At 52.4% G+C, this 18,298-nt stretch overlaps 1 protein-coding gene across 3 annotated transcripts in view; it reads right to left on the bottom strand.

The window, feature by feature from the left end:
• The window catches only part of DMXL2 (Dmx like 2), a 58,182-nt gene extending 41,161 nt beyond the window's left edge, over positions 1 to 17,021 (bottom strand). For all 3 annotated transcript variants that reach the window (XR_005660269.1, XM_029071168.2, XM_029071169.2), the window contains exons 1-6: positions 16,876 to 17,021; positions 11,176 to 11,301; positions 9,001 to 9,072; positions 6,681 to 6,759; positions 5,507 to 5,660; positions 2,582 to 2,648 (exon numbers count right to left, since the gene is read on the bottom strand). Coding sequence is in view for 2 of the 3 variants with exons in the window: in XM_029071168.2 (XP_028927001.1) it covers positions 2,582 to 2,648; positions 5,507 to 5,660; positions 6,681 to 6,759; positions 9,001 to 9,072; positions 11,176 to 11,301; positions 16,876 to 16,962 (585 nt within the window). In the remaining variant the exon portion in view is untranslated. The remainder of the gene's footprint in view (positions 1 to 2,581; positions 2,649 to 5,506; positions 5,661 to 6,680; positions 6,760 to 9,000; positions 9,073 to 11,175; positions 11,302 to 16,875) is intronic.
• Between the last annotated feature and the right edge of the window lie 1,277 nt (positions 17,022 to 18,298).

Genomic DNA, 18,298 nt, shown 5'->3' with positions numbered 1-18,298 from the left:
TTGGAGTTTCGGGAATTCATCAATTAATCCCTCTAGACTGGAAGCACCCTGTGGGCAAGGAGTGTGTTTACCAACTCTGTTGTACTGAACCCTCTCGAGTATGTAGAACAGTCCACTGCATATCATAAGCATTCAATAAATACCATCGATTGATTGGTTGATTGGAGGAGGATGTGGGATTTTAGGAAGGCTTTGATGATGGGGAAGATCAAATCTGGTAGATTTGAAGGGTCTGGTGGGTGGCAGGGGTAGCAGTGTGAGGGAGGATGAGGAGGTAGGGGAGGCAGGGGGGTCTCCAAATGGGGTAGAATGCCTGAGGTGATGAGCCATTGTTTTCTCTTTCCCCTAAAGGTAGAGCAAGCAGGAAGAGGTTTAAATGCAGGGAGGAAGGATTTCGGTTAGACATTGGAAAGAATTTGCTGAAAGGGGAGTCTCCTTTTCAGGAGTGACAAGCAGGAGTGCAGCAGCGGCTGTGACTGGAGTCAGGAAGATGACTTACATGGCGTCTACAGGGGTCCCTCCAACTCCAGGGCTCTGGGATGAGACCTCTGGCCTCCGGGGCTAACAGTTCATGAGGACCAAAGGGGGAGTGGACTAAGGACTAAGATTGTTGGCCAAGAATTTCTGTCTCTTTGGGGAGGGAAGCAGCACCTGAAGGAAGATGAAAGAAAGAACAGGGGAAAGGAAGTTGAAGATGGTATCTCTCTGCCAGGGCTGCCTAGAGCAGAATCCCATGGGTAGGCACGGAACTCAACCACAAGACCATCTGGCACCCAGTTGGGGCAGCCTGGTTTCTAGGTGGGAGCATTCTATGGAAGGGGAGAGGGGTGATGCCTTTTCAGAAGCCTGAGGCCTGCCTGCTTCGGGTCCGACAAGAATAGCACAGACCCACGGCACTGGGTGGGGGGAGGGAGGAGGCGATGAATCCAAGAAAGCCACGCCTGGCACCGGCATGGATACCGTGCCATAAGAAGCAGAGGCGGGTGGAAGTGCCATTTTGGTGAGGCTCAGACCGGGGCCATCTGCTTCTCCCTCCGGTGAGTGAGATCGTCTTGGCTTCACCAGTTGAGCAGCAGATGGACATCGATCAAAGAGCCAACGGGGACCCTCGCATACCCATCTTTGCAGTTCGGTTCTCGGTCCCAGTAGGGTGGCTTGGCCCCCCAACACTCGGCCCTCCGTTCCTGGCTGTATGGGTGCCCTGAAAGGAAAGGATGAGGCCAGGGTGCCCCCCATGGACAGAAAGGAGACTCACAGACAGGGTGAGGCGGCCTGTTTTCAGGCAATTGCGGAGCTGGGCTCCCAACTGAGGCTGAGACAAGCACGCACAGAAAGTGCAGGGCTCCAGACACTTTCTAGAGGCCTCCAGTGCCTGCCCGCCTCCTCCACCCAAAGCATGGGTCACACGTGGCTTTCATCAATCAATCAATAGTACTTGCTGAGTGCTTAATGTAGGCACAGCACTGTGCTAAGCGCTTGGGGCAGTATACTAGGGTTAGTAGACCTTCTAGGTACGCTTGGGGACACAGGCACTAATACCAATTGCAGGCAGGAAGGAGGAAGCAATGCAGTATAAAGATCTGGACCTAAGTGCTACAGGGGGTTGTGAGTACTTAAGTGATGCAGAAGTGCTTAAGTGACAGTTGCAAGTGCGGGGAGAAGAGAGATTAATCAAGGAAGGTCTCCTGGAGGAGATGAGATTTCAAGACTCAGAAGATGGGAGAGGAATGCTCTGTTGGATATGAAGTGGGTGGAAAGTGTAAAAAGGAGGGAGGGGTGAGCAAGGGGTCACTGGGAGGAAAGGCAAGCATGAAGCACCGTGAGTAGGTTTGCTCGAGGGGAACAGAGAGTGTGAGCTGGGGTGCAGTGAGAGAAGAAAGTGGATTTGTGACTTTCTTCTTGGATGATATTACCTAGGGAATGATAGCCAAAAGGGATTCTGGTTAGTGTTGGGGCCCAGCCAAGGAGAGCTCAGGCAGGCCTGACCCTGCCAGCTCTGAACACCCGCCCCTCACTTCTGGCCTTAGGGAGGGGCTGTGGCAGCTCTTGCAGACTGCAAGGGCACCCACACCCACCCCTCGCTTCCGGCCCAGGCAAGGGGCTTGGGAAGGAGAATGCTTGTCACTAAGGTGCAGAGGGCAGCAGAGTGGTAGAGTGGTGGAGATTGTGATTCTGTCATGTCATCGCTTCTCTGGGGGAAGGGTCACGTTTCGGGAAGGGGGGTGGTGGGAGGAACCTGGGAAAGCTCTGTCCGTCGGCGGACCTACTAACGCTGATGTCTCGGTGGGGCCTGGGCACAGGGGGAATGCTGTCACCCTGGAATGCTGTCACCCTGGTGTTGACTTTGCCCACTCTGTTCAGGAGCTGGGAGCAGGGAATGGGTGCTGAGAAGTACCCCTGCTCCATGTCCTGGATGGACAGAAACCAAACGGTCAACATCAATGTTTCCCCGCCCATCGACCTCAGGATGACCCTGAGGGAGAGAACTGGTTTGGGCTTCTTCCCTCCCTTCCATGCCCAAGTGGGGCGTCCCTGCAGCCTGCTGCCCAAGCAGTGTCTCTGTGGCCACCGGGGCCCTCACCTTGCCGGCTGTGGCGAAGTACTCTCCGTCAGGTGACCACTCCATCAAGAGCACGGACACGGCAGTCCTGGGGTAGGGGGAGGGCAGAGTCAGACAAAGCACTTCAGGGGTTTAAAATTGGGCTCGAGCTGCAGGCCCCCACCCCCTCAAATGCTTCACAGCTGAATGGCCACCCATCTCCCAACCACAGCATCAAACGTTTTCCAACCCAGCCTGAGAACACGTCTAGATCTTGACGAGAGCAGAGGGCAGCAGAGTGGCCAGTGCAGGGGAGAAAGGGATTCTTTCCAGGAGAAGCAAGCAGAAGCACAACCTTGGGCCCAGACGGGGCTACTGGTACCCTTGGGCCCAATCCGGTCTGCGAGCAGGAGCGGGCAGGTGGCCCAATGGCACTCTCAGACTGCTCAGTGCAGACTCCCCTCTCCACCCCCTGGAGTCTCCGGTCTACTAAAGGAGGCCCCGGTGGACCAGTGCCATGGGGGAGGAAAACAAAATTACAAGATTGGAAACGAGATTTGTGCATTTGCATGCCCAGAACACTATTTGCTTCATTTCTCTGGAACATGGGACTCGGGTTCTTAATGAACACAATGGTAATATAGTAATTATCTAATTGTGTTGTACATCCCAAGCGCTTAGTACAGTGCTCTGCACAGTAAGGGCTCAATAAATACGATTGAATGAATGAAATCTTCAGGCCCATATGGATCGCCATCTCTCCAAGCAATTTTCAAAGGAAACACATTCCTCTCACCCACAGTTATCACTTCTGGAGGTTCCTTTAGCCAATCCCACATGTGTTTGCAGCTGCAGCCCAGGCCCTGTTCAGGAGCGGGTAACAGAGGTGGAGGAGGGCAGGCCCGGGCCTGAGAGAATGAGCAATGTGTCCCGGCTCCCCAGTGAGCCGGGAAATAAGCAAGACTCTTCCCGATTCAACTAGTTCGCTCTTGGACACCCTCATCAGGCTTTCTCCAGCAGAGAACAGCTGCATCCCTTTCTGGCCTTCAGACCCATTTCCAGTCCTGCCACAGGGATTCAGACCCAATTCCACCTGGAATCCATTGAAACAGAACCTCGAATACGCCCGTTAGCTTCTCTGGGTGAAATCACTTGAAAACAGGCTCACCAGTCTGTCTAGGGCCACCCACCCACAAGAAAACTGATACACTATTTCACAGGCCCTGAGGCAAGGGTGGAGGGCACTGAAAGTGCTCTCTGCCAGCTTCGGAAGCATGGCAAAGTGCAGTAAAATCTAAAAGGAGACCCAGGGAGGATCTCCACGGCGGATATGCTGGCCAGGAGCCATATGACCATCCTGGTTTCCTCTCGAAACTGGACACGGACAGAGAGTGGATAACGGCCTGGGAGTCGGTGAATCCAGTCCATCCAGTTGGCCCTGTCCCCACCAGACCATCCTGATAGAGGGAAAGAACAGCCCCAATGGTGGAGCGGCTACCCAGAAAAACACCACCAGAGAAGATTCCCCCAGACCATGCCCAACAAGGACACAATTAGCAAATCAGTCATCCAGGAGAGGAACCATGCCTGCCTGGGCTCATTGATGGCTCTACTTGAAGCTGGCATGTGTTTCTCACTCTCGCCTAATCCCAAACTGCCCCAAGCACCTCCGGCTTAGCCGGTTCTCGATTCACGGTTGCCACCGCTTGACCCATTCAGACCCAGCAGGAAAGAGAAACATCAGAGGCCGAGGCCAGAATCTGGCCAGGGCGCCGGACGGGGGCAGGTGGGCCCTCTGAGGGCTAGGGAGCCCTCCATCCGTGTCTACCCTGTGCCCGCCACCTCTCCACTATAGATCCTGTGGATCTGCTCCCAGCTATGGTTCTGACTGTACTCAGAAATTCTCCTTCAACTACAGCACCCTACTGATCTTTGTTTATATCTTAACTTTTTTGTCTTAATGTTTTGTTTCATCCCCCCTTATACATCTGTAGCTCATCCCCTTTCCCCCTTTTTAAGATTTTGAGTTCCCCAAGAGACAGGACCCATGGTGTCTTATTCTCGGGTATTTTTTGCCAGGACTCAGTAGAGTGCTCTGCTTCACTTGAGAAGCAGCATGGCTCAGAGGAAAGAGCCCAGGCTTGGGAGTCCGAGGTCATGGGTTCTAATTCCGGCTCTGCCACTTGTCAGCTGTGTGACCGTGGGGAAGTCACTTCACTTCTCTGTGCCTCAGTTCCCTCCTCTGTACAATGGGGATGAAGACTACGAGCCCCTCGTGGGACAACCTCATGACCTTGTATCTCACCCAGTGCTTAGAACAGTGCTTGGCACATAGTAAGCACTTAACAAATACCAACATTATTATTATTAAATATTATTACTACTACAACTATTACTGAGTCCAAGTCATTGGGGGCTCCTAAGCACCCCAACCAGAGCCTTGGGGGCAGGAGAAGCTGCAGTCTGGAGGGACTGGGCAATGGCTTCCCAGGGCTTGTAATTCACCTTTCCAGGCAGGATAGTGAACTGGGGAGGGCAGGGAGGGGAGAAGATGCACAACTTGCCAGTCAGCTGTGAGTTGTCTTGGGCAACTGCCTCTATCTGTGGGGAGGGGGTAGAGCAGAGGGAGGGAGTAGGGGCGATGGGAAGGGGAGGAGGAACAGAGGAAAAGGGAGGCTCGGTCTGGGAAGGCCTCCTGGAGGAGGTGAGCTTTCAGTAGGGCACAAATGAGGAGTACTGCCGAGCTGGGTCTCCATGCTCCCTCTCAGGTCAGGGCCAGAAGGTGCATCAACCCTCTCTGACCCTCCCCCATCCCCACCATGAACCTGAATCTTGAAAACTCTTGAAATCCTGGAGAACACCAGACAGAGAGCCTCCGCCACTGAGGGAGGTGGGGAGTGAGGAGTACAGCTTACTTCTCTCCTACAGAGCAAATATGCTTCAGATCCTGAGGAAAAAGCCACTTACTTGCACTGCCAGATGCATTTCCAGTCATTGAGGAGAGGGGGTGCCTTAGCACCCTCACTCTGATCGTCGTCGGCCTCCTGCTCTTCCTCCAAAGCATCATTGCTCGGAGGGGCCCACAACTGCAAGTAGTCGGTTGCTGTCAACAGCCTGTTCCCTGCAACGGAAAGAACTCTTTAAGCAGGTGGGTGGCCGATGGGCCAGTGGGGGCCGGTGGGGGCCGGCTAAGGCCGGCGGGAGCCAGCAGGGCCACAGAGTACTCTAACTTCCACAGAGCTGGAACCCAATGTCGCACTCAGGCAGGCCGATCCAGGGCTTGAGGCCTCCAGCTTTGGAAGACAAAGCACCTTGAGGATTCCAAGATGAATAGAGGATTGAGGGTTGAGGGCAGGGAAGGGAGGGGAGAGACCCTGGGAATTTGTGCAGGTGGAAAAGAATAGGGGTTTGGGCAGGGTCTTGGACAAGCAGGGCCTCTTCTGGGTTCTCAAGGGGCAGTCAGGAATAGGTGGGGGGAAATGCCGTGGGTGGGAGTGGCCTCCCACACTTGAATAATTCCTTCTCCAAACAGCCTGCTGAGAGTCACTATCAAAGATCAGCCCCAGAGCCAGACGGAGCCAGGGATACACTGGAAGGACATCAGGCCCACAGAAATACTGCTGTGGTTAAAGCAACAAAAGAATCAAATTCCTTTGGGATGCCAGACAAAATCAGCCCTCCATCTCTTTCTAAGGTGCTTAAAGAGTAAAGAGCCGATGGCCCAAAGAGAACAGGAATGAGGCTAGTTCAGGTTACAAACTAGATTCTAAGTTCCTTGAGGGCAGGAATCAGGTCTACTATGCCTTTTGGATTCTCCCGGGTATTGAGTCCAGTGCAGAGCAATGTGGATGCTCAATAAATATGGCTGATTTACTACTGACTTTTTGTAGAACCAAATCAAACCGGATTTGGTTTGGCTGCGCCAGGCCTCAACTCTCTTTTCCTTTTTCAAGTTCTAAACCTACCCTGGTTCACACAGTTTTCACCCAGGGAATGAGCTGCAGGGAGGAAGGAACTGGACACGTGACCCAGAACCTGCAATCTCTGCTGTGCTCTCTGCTTCAAGGTGCTTCACAGGGCACACACGTTTTATGGTCACATATTCTAAAGAAACAATTAACACCTCCCAATTCCCAATTACCTTGAGGATCCCACGCTAAATTGTAAGTCATAGAACTGAGGAAGAACTGTCCTGTTTTGAGCCATTGGCACTTGAGTTGCTAGGATTAAAAAAAAGAGAGAGAAAAGCATATTAGTCTTTAAAACAGCAGTCCAAGGAGCACCATAACACTCACTGCATCCGTTATTCTTGCTACCAATAAATGGAACAGAAGGGCAAAAACTAACCGGGTTCCTCCAGGGACAGTCTGTGTCCTTTTTGGCATTGGGTGGGAGCTGGGGCTTTTGGTAAATTCAAATATTAAGTTTCAATAACTGACTGGTAAAAGCAAGATTGATGGGAAAAAATAGACTATTTCCAAATAGTATTTTGAATTTAAGGTATCCCCTTTTAGGATCCATAAGTAGATGTGCAAATAAACATAAGCCAATAAGTCTACAGGCCTCAAAGAAATCAGGCTGTGCCTAAAAGAAATCGGGGTGTACACAAATGAGGGAAAAATGATATACAAAGCAGTCCAATGGTCGTTCTTCCCAAGTGGGTGAATGAATCAATCGTATTTATTAAACACTTACTGTGTGCACAGCACTGTATTAAGTACTTGGGAGAGTACAATATGGCAATATAACAAGAGTTGGTAGATGTGCTCCCTGCTTATAGTCTAGAGGAGGAAACAGACTATAATATAAATACATTATGGATGTGGACATTAGAGTCGTGGGGCTGAGAGAAGGGTGAATAAAGGGAGCAAATCAGGTGGTGCAGAAGAGAGTGGGAGAAGAGGAAATGAGATCTTAGTCAGGGAAGGCCTCTTGGAGGAGATGTGCCTTCAATAAGGCTTTGAAGGTAGGGAGAGTAATTGTCTCTCTGGATATGAAGCGGGAGGGAGTTCCAAGCCAGAGGCAGGATGTGGGTGAGAGGTCGGCGCGAGGTAGATGAAATTGAGATAGAGTAGGTTGGCATTAGAGGAGCAAAGTGTGGGGGCTGGGTTGTTGTAGGAAAGCAGTGAGTTAAGATAGGAGGGGAAGAGTTGACGGAGGGCTTTAAAGCCAATGGTGAGGAATTTCTGTTTGATGCAGAGGTGGAACCTACAGGAAAGAATCCATATGCTGCAGCACTCACCCTGTGCAAGGCTGCGTCCAGAGAGACATTTTTCCAGAGCCCACATGACTACGCCCAGCCATTTCTCCCAAAGCCACACCCATGCACACCGATGTTTTTCCCGATGCCAGTTCTCCCAACTCCACATTCAAGCATACCACTGGTTTTCCTGATGCCATGTGCCTTTGCACAGCTGTTACTCCCAATGCCACCCGCCTGCACACAGTCAGTTCTCCCGATGCCACGTGCCTGCGTGCAGCCGGTTCTCCTGACACCACACACGTGCGCACTGTAGTCTCTTCTGACATGGTGGCACACGGATCCAGGCACATTTGCACTTGTTAGGAGAAGGTCCCCCGACTCTGCCATCACATTCTGGCCAAAGCACGGGGTGAAAACCTGCATCCTGGGAGACCTGAGGATACGCACCCTCGGGCACTACGTATAACCTCTGCCTCGCAGGCAGGAATGAGGAGGCCCAAAAGAAATCTTGTGAGCTCTACTGAGTTCGACTAAACGCTTAATATGGTGCTCAGCCCAGAATAAGAAAAATGCCGTCGATCGATTGATCACGCTGGGTAATCACAATCAGGAGGAGCCGATGGGATTTTTGGATCTACTACTGAGAGAATGCTAGACGAATTCGATCTTTCCGAGAATTCCTTGGTTTGCCAAATCTGAAAACTGACCGATGCCCAAATTCGAAAAGTCCCAATTTCAGAATAGGCTCCCCTAGCGCTCCCAGCATTCACATCACTAGCCCACGAGGCAAAGGACTGCTTGGTTACCTCACCAAAGGAGCTTTTGGGAGGCAACAATATAAAGTGAGGATCAGAGTGCATAATGGCTATTCAATAAATAGTGAGAAAGTAAGCCGGCCTTTAATGCTCATGTCTGTCACTTGGCCTTCTTATGCAAGTTAGAGAAATGGGCTTTACTGGCTTATCCCCGTTCAGGTGAGGGCTACCTTGGCTCTTGACTTGCGGCAGCCCAAGGGCCAGAGAACCGGTCTCCCACAGGCTGCAAAGTGGCCTTCTTGGATCGCCACACGGGATGCCCTGGGAAACTGGCTTCAATCAGTCAATCAATCAATCACATTTATTAAGTGCTTACTGTGTGCAAAGCACTGTACTGAGCACTCCAGAGAAAGAACAACTACACAATCACTGCCAGCCATTCCAAAATGGCAACCCATCTACCCACCAGGAAACTGGAGACTTATCAGCTTCCATATACTTACACAGTTTCGCTTATGAGAATTGATCCCCAGGGGTTCAAAAATGCAAACGGCATTTCCATAGGATGCGGCAATCTAAAAAGAGAATTGGCATAATGTTAAGGCTTTGGGAAGAGACTCCACAGTGGCCTTCTCTACCACTTAAAATATAGAGTTCTGACTCACTGCAAGCCAAAAGTATTATTTTGTTCCCTTAGGGCAGTGGTTTCGCTTGGCCCAAGGATCCCATCCACACTGCCCTGTGTGCAGAAGACTGTACCTCTCTCACTCATGGAAAGTATCACCCTGTCTTGAAAGAAGCTTCTTGTTGTGGGAAGGGAACTCTGTTGCATTGTACTCTCCCAAGAGCTTACCACAGTGCTCTGCATATAGTATGCGCTCAATAAATATCACTGATGATGATGATGATGATGATGTGCTTCCTGGGTCACCCCAGCCCTCCCCAGCCTCATCTCCTGGTCAGTTTGTGCTGTTCACTCTTCCCAAGAAAATTCCCTTCCTGCCCTTCCCCCTCCAACTCTCTGCTCTTACCTCTCTCTAACTGCATGTAAGGCTTCTCCCCTCAGTTTCTCCAAATGACCTTCTACTCAGCTTTCAAAGCTCTCTAGAGAGCCACCTCCCCTCCAAGTTCCCTCCCTTCTCATCTGCTCCATCAACGAGGTGGCACTCACACTTCACCTCATGCATTATCTGGCTGTTGGTTTGTTCGTTTTCATCTAACTAGGACTTACTTTTCTCTCCTCTCGTTCTTTTCAAATTCATCACCCTAAAGGGGCTGGTCCCCCCTATGCGCCTCTAGGCTTCTATGCCTTCTTGTAAGCCTGTACTTTCCCAAGCATGTGATGTAGAGCTCCTCCTTCAGCTGATGCTCAGTCCCACTGGTGAAAATGACCATGACATATCATATAGTTGCAGTGAAGCTGAGCCTGAATGGCACACGCCCACCAGGTGTGGGCTTCCAGTTACTGGTTCCCTGGCTTTTCCCTGGCATTTCCCCAACATCTGTGGTGACCCGCCCTCGCCTCCTCACTCTCCCAGAGCATCTGGGATTCTCCTAGGGGATCTCCAGGATGAGGAGAGTGCTGAAGATTGGGAACAGAGAACAATTCTAAACCTACACCTCTCTGACCAAGATGAAGACATATTTGAAAGTCCCAGACCAATTGGTTCATGTCTGAAAGCCAGTCAGGCACTCTGGGAGGAGCAGTGATGCCCTCATGCCCCCCAAGGCCATCCCTCCCCCGCCCACCAGTGTACTGGGGCAGGGCAAGCACAAGGGGAGTTGGGCTGCGCCAAAGATTTTGCCTCATCCTCCCCGGACCGGCTCTGTTTCTAAGCCTGCCACCAGGACTCTGTGAAGGGGCCCCCAATGCGGAAGGAAACGTCATGTCATGGTTTGGGCTTTTGGGTCCCACTGGTGAAGATGAGCATGACTTTTAATCAGTGGCATTTACCAATCAATGGTATTTAATGAGCACTGACAGTGTAAACAGCTCTGAACCTAGCACTGAGGAGAAGACAATAGACAAAGTAGGCACGATGCCTACCCTCACGGAGTTTATAGTCTAGCAGATTTCTCCCCAGCTGGTCCCTACAAGGCACGATCTTCGGAAATGCAATGCAGACTGTTGGGTGGAGCCCTCTCTATTTAGGGTCATTTACCTACCAAACCGTCCCAAATGGCTACTTTCGGTAATTCTGAACTTTTTCTAAACCAATTTTCTTTCCAAATTTGGCTAAAGAAACATTTTGCAAGGAGGATTAATCAAGCAAGAAAGTATCCTAGCCACGCTTTTTTTTGAAAGCACCTGCGGAAAGTCAAGGTCCTGGAATGTCGGCAGCGTTCCACTGACTGGGCGCTTAATGCCACCCATCTATCCCCTGGGCCGGCACACCCCTGAAGCAGGGAGCCGCCCCCTCCCCGGAATATCAGGGTCTCAAGCAGAATGCACCAGCTCCCAAAGGATCCCCTCTCCCCTCCACCAAATTCCAGAGCACCTCCCCTAAAGGGCCTGGAATTGGACCAACCCATCCTTCCTCCACCACTGTTTCAATCAGTCAGTGGTATTTATTGAGCACTTACAGTGTACAAAGCACTGTACAAAGCACTTGGGAGAGTTGGTAGACACATTCCCTACCCCCAAGGAGCTTTTAGTCTAGAGTTAGGTGATTCCTTACCCGCCCTTGTTGGCGTGAGCACTCCACGCAGCTGACTTGGATGTTCCCATGTTTAGCACCAGGAATGATCTGCACGCACTCAAAGTCATTTGCCAAAATGACAATGTCACAGCCAGATCCATATGCCTGCAAAGAATCCGTTTGGGAAACCAGTTAGGAATGGCTAAACCTCCAAGAAAAATGTACCTTCCCATTCAAATTCCAGGACAATTTTGCCGGTCACAGCAGCTAAAAGGAGCAAACTATAATGTGCTGATTCTTTCCTAATGTCTCAACCCTTCCTGTTTTGCAATGATGTGAATTTGGTGATAGCAGATATCATGACATGGCAAGAAAAGATGATTTCCCTCCAAACGTTCTCCATATAGCAGCATGGCCTAGTGGAAGGAGCAGGGGTCTGGGAATCAGAGGACCTGGGTTCTAATCCCAGCTCTGCCACTGCCTGCTGTGTGACCCTGGGCAAGATATTTCTCTTCTCTGTGCCTCAGTTCCCTTATCTGCAAAATGGTGATTCAATACTTGTTCTTCCTTCAACTTAGACTGTGAACTAATTGCTGACGGACCTCGGCTGCGCTGAACAGCTAAAGAGCTGTCTTTCAGTTTGATGATGAAAGAATATTCATCTCAAATTCAAAAAACAGAAGCATGGAAAGGACAGTTTATCCAGATGACTGGTCTGGTTTCAACGCCTAGAACCAACAGGCCCCAGCAGGCAGGCCCCAAAGATTAGCTGGCGGGCAGGCTCTGCCTGCTGATTTGCCCTCTAGAGATAATGCCCATTTTCCAATTCCCTTGTGGCTGCAATGTTGGGGCAGGGCTGGTAGGGAGTGGAAGGATGCTGAGACTGGCAACCCCTGCCCAGAAACTCGAAGTTTCCTGGACACCACTTGGCTCCTGGCTGGGTGACGCCGCAGACTGGGCTGTGGGCTGCTGGAGGTGAGACTCTGCCCTCACCACCTCATCTCTGGCCCTCCCACCCCCCATCTCAACACCTAGAGGTGCCCAACCTCACCCACGCTACACCTGACACACACTGCCCAGTCATGGGGCAAGTCTCAGTCGCTGACAGCGAGCGGGCTGTAGGACTACATGGCAGACGCTGTCGCTGTCCCAACGTGAGCTCAGGGGACTTGTGCTGAGTGGGGCCAGCACCAACAGCTTTTTGAGGGAGAGGAAACGTGGAAGCTTATGCCCCTGTCAACTGGGATAAGAGAAATGACACGGTCACTTAGTGCTTAACAGGAGACTTACTCCAAAGTGCTCAAAAATGATGTCTGTCTGACACATCCCATGCCCACCTCCCTCCCGGGCCCTAAGAGCAAGTGGACGCTGGGATTGCCCCTCACTGTGCACCCCAAACCACTTTGCTGCCCACAGCTCGAAGGACCTTGGGCAGCACTGGGGTCCAGATAGGCTAAAGGGACAGGTAGGGGTTGCCAATACCTCCGGCATCCACTGTCGTTCACACACTAGCCTTGCCAACCGGGAAGTCTGGACCAGAAAGTTAGGCAGAGGACTCCTGGCTTTTCTTTTCAAGTCCAATTTAAGGGTTTCCCACAGAACCAGGATCGACTGAGATGAAACATCCCAGGTGCCACTCCTGGCTTCGTTGGCCAGCAAATAAGACTGGATGGCCTGGATGGGCCCCGGGCACAGAGTGGCAGGCATTAAGTGGCAGTAGCTGGCCTGGTATGAAACAAGAGGAGAGCCTAAGTGCCTGGCTCTGGGGTATGGTTACTCTGGGGTGGCTCCTGGACTGGAATCCAGATTTCCAGAAAAGCAGAGTTGTGTGGTGAGCTGAGGGCTCACACTGTCTCTAAGGGAGACCATGCCCTCCGCCAGCAAGCCGGCATGACGTTCCACCCAGTGGTCGGGGCACCCCGCCTGGTCTGGTGGCCTCCCACAGCCGGGCAACGCAAGATCTACCAGGGCCCCTGACAGCGGGTGACTTGCGGTGTAAAAACTTCTTCAAAAGCACTGTTGGGGGTCAGACTGCTTCCCCGCTGGGCAGCTCAGGAGCTGTGAGGGCCGAGGGCCACAGGCCACACCTGGAAGAACAAGGAGGAGGGGCAGGAAGGACGCCCCCAGAGCGAGCGAGAACTCAACAGGCAGAGACGCTCCCTCCAAGGTGGCTTGGAGGCAAACTGCCCTTCTCCCGATGGCAGAGCCTGCATGGGCCAAGGGTGGTGGGGGCAGAGAGGGAAAGGAAGGGGGAGGAGAACTGAGCAATTATCCAGTGGTTAATTTGCTTTGGCTCAGCCCAATAGATCGTTCAATTTGGTGACCTGAACTGTCCAGGTCAAGACAACCTTAGCTCAAATCTCCACTTCCCGTTCAGGAGAGACTCCAGCAGTGCCCCCAGGGGCTCTCCTCTTGCCCCCAGGGGCTCTCCTCTCACCTCCGGACCTCTAGACCTCCTCCTCATCCTTCTCCCCTTCTCCTCCTCCCCAAATCTCCCCCCGCCCCAGAATCCAGGGGAGTAGGGGGTGGAGAGGGGGTTTGGAGCAATGAATTCCAGCACCGGTTTGGGATTGAGCAGCTAAGGTCAGAACTGGAGTGACATCCTGACACCACCAAACCTTAGGCTACAGGATACTCACGTTGCACATCTAGGGAAGCAACGTGGCCTAGTGGAAAGAGCCCAGGTTTAGGAATTGAAGACCTGAGGTCTAATCCCTGTTCTGCTCCCTACTGGCTGTGTAACCTTGGGTAAGGTACTATACTTTTCTGAGCCTCAGTTTTCTCATCTGTAAAATGGGGATGAAATACCCACTCTCTCCTACTGAGGTACTAAGTCCCATGTGTCAGAGAGCCTTGTATGGTTTATAGACCCCAGTGCTTAGCGCAGTGCTTGGCACATAGTAAGCGCTTAACAAATACCACATTATATGAATTGACCACCCTGTACATGTGGTGCAAACTTTCCCTGTAACCCTTCAGTGTGTCAATAATAATAACAATAATAATAATAGAAGCAGCATAGCGTAGTGGATCGAGCACACGCCTGGGAGTCAGAAGGACATGGGTTCTAATCCCGGCTCTGCCACTCTGCTGTGTGACCTTGGGCAAGTGATTTCACTTCTCTGTGCCTCAGTTACCTCATCTGTAAAATAGGGATTGAGTCTGTGAGCCCCACTGGGACAGGGACTGTGTCCACCTCAATTTGCTTGTACCCACCCCAATGCTTAGTACAGTGCCTGGCACATAATAAGCACTTAGATACATTATTATTACTATTATTATTATTATTAATTTTGCTGTTTAAGCATATGTGCCAAAGACCATTCTAACTACTGGGGTAGATAAAGGATGGTCAGAATGGGCACAGGCCCCATCCCAGTCAGGGCTCCCGATCTGAAGGGGGAGGAACAGAGAGCTGCATTCCCAGAAATGCTCCCTGATTCCCTGACAACACTCTGCCCCAAACTAAAGACACGGGCTCTGGGAGAGCTGACAGTGATGTTTTGAATTAAATCCTCAGAGAGTATGAAGCATTACTCCTGAGTTCCAAAGCTCCAAAACCCGAAATAGAGGAAGACATTTTTAGGATTATATTTGCTTCCCAGCCTTCTCTGCTCGAAACCAGCCAGGCCGATCTTTATTCTCCCAATGATTCACTCTGGCCTAGAATGAAGAAGACTTAAATTGCCCTCTGTTTAAAATAACCAATGTGGAAAGTCAATATTTCTTTTTCACTTTTCAGCAAGGAAGAAAACGATCTTGCTCCCAAACTAACTTCCAACCTGAATGCTAACGTCCCAAACTGATCACCTCAGAAACGGGCGGCAGAAAAACGGGCAGTTCCAAGAAATGCAGGGTAAAATGACAGGCCCCGGGTTGGAGCCCACGCCTCGCTGCACCCTCAGTGCCCGGCACCATGATTTTGCAGTTTTGAACAGAAGCTCGGGAGCTCTGGCTGCAGCCCCGGGTTGGTGCCCACGCTCTGCCCCTTCAGCCAGGCCATGGCCAAGGGCATCATCACCCTCTGCCCTCCACGACCTAAAGCACCTCTTGCTCAAAACCAACCCCACACCAACCAGCCTGTGGCCACATTTCCACGGCTTACATCACGCAGATGAAAGGCACCCCCGGGGCTTAAGGTGAACCGGAAAGATCAGAGGATGTGCTCAGAGATGCTGAATGGGATTTGCTTCTGTGGGTTTGGAACAGATTTCAAACCCCAGCCTATTTATGTGGCCAAATCTGCTTTGAACCCCCAGCCTCCCACGCACATGCATGCACACACAAGGCGCCGCCTGCCACCAAAGAGACCCAGTGAGGCAATGTATCTCTGTGACCTCTGGCCCGGGCCTTGGCTCTCACCTTTCAAGAGGATAAAATAATCCACCCGGACAGGCCAGCTGAGCTACCCCCGCAGCGGGGCACGGTGGGGGTGGCAAGGAGGCGTTGGAAGGCCTCTGGGGGCCCTCCCTCCTCCCAGTTCAGTTGGTACTTGGGGGACAGTTTGCGGGTGAATGATTGCAGGGCAGTGAATGACTAGGGAAGGAGGGAGATTTGGGGGTGAATTGTGGAGCGACATGGGCATTTTGGGAGGCAAAAAGTTGGAGGAGGCGAGGGACTTGGGGGTGAATATTTGGGGACTTGGGGGGTGAATAACTGAGGAGATGGATGGCTGGGGGTTGAAGAGTTGGAATATGGATGGTTTGGGGAGGGTGAAGGGTTGGTGGATGTGGGGGTTTGGAGAGTGAATAATTGAGATGGGTGGTTGTGGGGGGTTAACGGTTGGTGGAGTGGGGGTTTGGAGGGTGAATAATAGAGGGGTGGTTGGGGGGTATAGCGTTGGTAGATGGGTGTTTTGGGGGGTGAAGGGTTGGAGAGGATGAATTGAGGAGATGGGTGTTTGGGGGGGTGAACGGTTGGTGGAGGTGGGGATTTGGAGGGTGAATAATAGAGGAGATGGGTGGTTGGGAGGTGAACGGGTAGAGGTGAATAATTGTGGCGATGGACGGTTGGAGGGGGTGAAGGGTTGGTGGAGTGGGGGATTTGGAGGGTGAATAACAGAGGAGATGGGTGGTCGGGGGTGGGAGTAAAGCATTGGTAGATGGGTGTTTTGGGGGGTGAAGTGCTGGAGAAGGGTGAATAATTGAGGAGATGGGTGGTTGCAGGGGTGAACGGTTGGTGGAGTGGGAGTTTGGAGGGTGAACAGAGGAGATGGGTGGTCGGGGGGTAAACGGTTGGTGGAGTGGGGGTCTGGAGGGTGAATAATAGAGAAGATGGATGGTCGGGGGGTGAACGGGTGGTAGTGAATAATTGAGGTGGTGGATGATTGGGGGGGGGGCGGTGTGAACGTTGGTGGGGGTTTGGAGGCTGAATAACGGAAGAGATGGAGTGGGGAGCGGGGAGGTAAGCGGTTGGAGGAGGTGGAAGGTTTGAGATTTAACTGCTCCCCGGGGGCCGCGGGAGGGTCGGGGATCGTGATGATGATGCCTTGTTTTTGTCGTGTTCTATTTCGCTCTGCTTCTGTCTCCCCCGATTCGACCGGGAGCCCGCATGGGGCAGGGACGGTCTCTCCCTGTGGCCCAACTGTCCACTCCAAGCGCTCAGTCCAGTGCTCTGCACCTAGTAAGCGCCCAATCAATACGACGAAGCTCCCGGGTCCTGGGCGACGGCCCTCCCCCAACGGCCGGGTCGGCGTCCCCGCTGCCCCCCCAAACCGGGTCCCCCCGAAGCCCGCCTCACCGTGAAGGGGACGTCCCCGATCCCGCCCACGGAGTAGCAGTTGTCCCCGGGGTTCACGGCCCCCGTGAGGACCTGGTGCAGGTGCATGGCCGCCGTCGTCGCCGCCCGGGCCGGTCCCTCGGGGCCGGGCCGGGCCGGGCCGGCCTGAAAATGCCCGGATGCTCCCGGCCGCGCCGCCGCACCGCCGGGGAGGGGCAGGCAGGGGGCGCGCGGGGAGGGGCAGGCAGGGGCGCGCGGGGAGGGGAGGGCGCGCGCGCGCGCGCGAGGCGGGGGAGGGCGGGCGCGAGCAGGGCCGGCCGCGCACGCGCAGGACGAGCGCCGTTGGAAGGGCTCCCCTCTCGCCGCGCCCCGCGCCCCGCGCGCAGGCGCAGAGCGGGCCTCGATTCCCCCTCCCCCCCCCCCCCAATCCCCGCCTGGGGGAGTTCCCTGAGCCCCACTGACTAATCATAATAATAATGTTGGTATTTGTTAAGCGCTTACTAGGTGCAGAGCACTGTTCTAAGCGCTGGGGTAAAAATAATGTTGGTATTTGTTAAGCGCTTACTAGGTGCGGTGCACTGTTCTAAGCGCTGGGGTAATAATCATAATGTTGGTATTTGTTAAGCGCTTACTAGGTGCGGTGCACTGTTCTAAGCGCTGGGGTAATAATAATAATGTTGGCATTTGTTAAGCGCTTACTATGAGCAAAGCACTGTTCTAAGCGCCGGGGAGGATACAAGGTCATCAGGTTGTCCCACGGGGGGCTCACAGTCTTCATCCCCATTTTACAGATGGGGTCACTGAGGCACAGAGAAGTGAAGGGACTTGCCCAAAGTCAGCTGACAAGTGGCTGAGTCGGGATTCAAACCCATGACCTCTTGACTCCCAAACCCGGGCTCTTTCCACTGAACCACGCTGCTTCTCTATAGAAGACTTTGTACATACCATATATATGTGTGTGTATATATATTATATATAGATAGAATAATTTGTATATATTATTTTTTACCCTATTTTGTCACTGAGGTGTACATCCCCTTGATTCTATTTACCATGATAACGTTGTCTTGTTCTTGTTTCGTTCCGTTTTGCTCTGCTGTCTGTCTCCCCCGATTAGACTGTGAGCCCGTCTTTGGGCAGGGATGGTCTCTATCTGTTGCCCAATTGTCCATTCCAAGTGCTTAGTCCAGCGCTCTGCACACAGTAGGCGCTCAATAAATACTTTTGAATGAATGAAAGACGAGCCGCCAAACAGTCAGGGGGCAGAGCCAGATGGGCAGGGACGGAGGCAAGCGAGCGTCAGGGAAAAGAATGAGGCATGGAGGCAAGCATGAATGAGGTAAACTGGAGACAGACAGGCATCCAGTCAGGGAATGGGAGGCAGAGAGATAAGCATAAATAAAGTAAAAAAATAAATAAAATGAGGGTGTTTGTTAAGCACTTT

This window comes from Ornithorhynchus anatinus, chromosome 8, assembly GCF_004115215.2.
Source record: "Ornithorhynchus anatinus isolate Pmale09 chromosome 8, mOrnAna1.pri.v4, whole genome shotgun sequence".
NCBI lineage: Eukaryota > Metazoa > Chordata > Mammalia > Monotremata > Ornithorhynchidae > Ornithorhynchus > Ornithorhynchus anatinus.
Note: the sequence above shows the minus strand (reverse complement) of the source record. Positions and strands in the feature narration are given on the sequence as shown.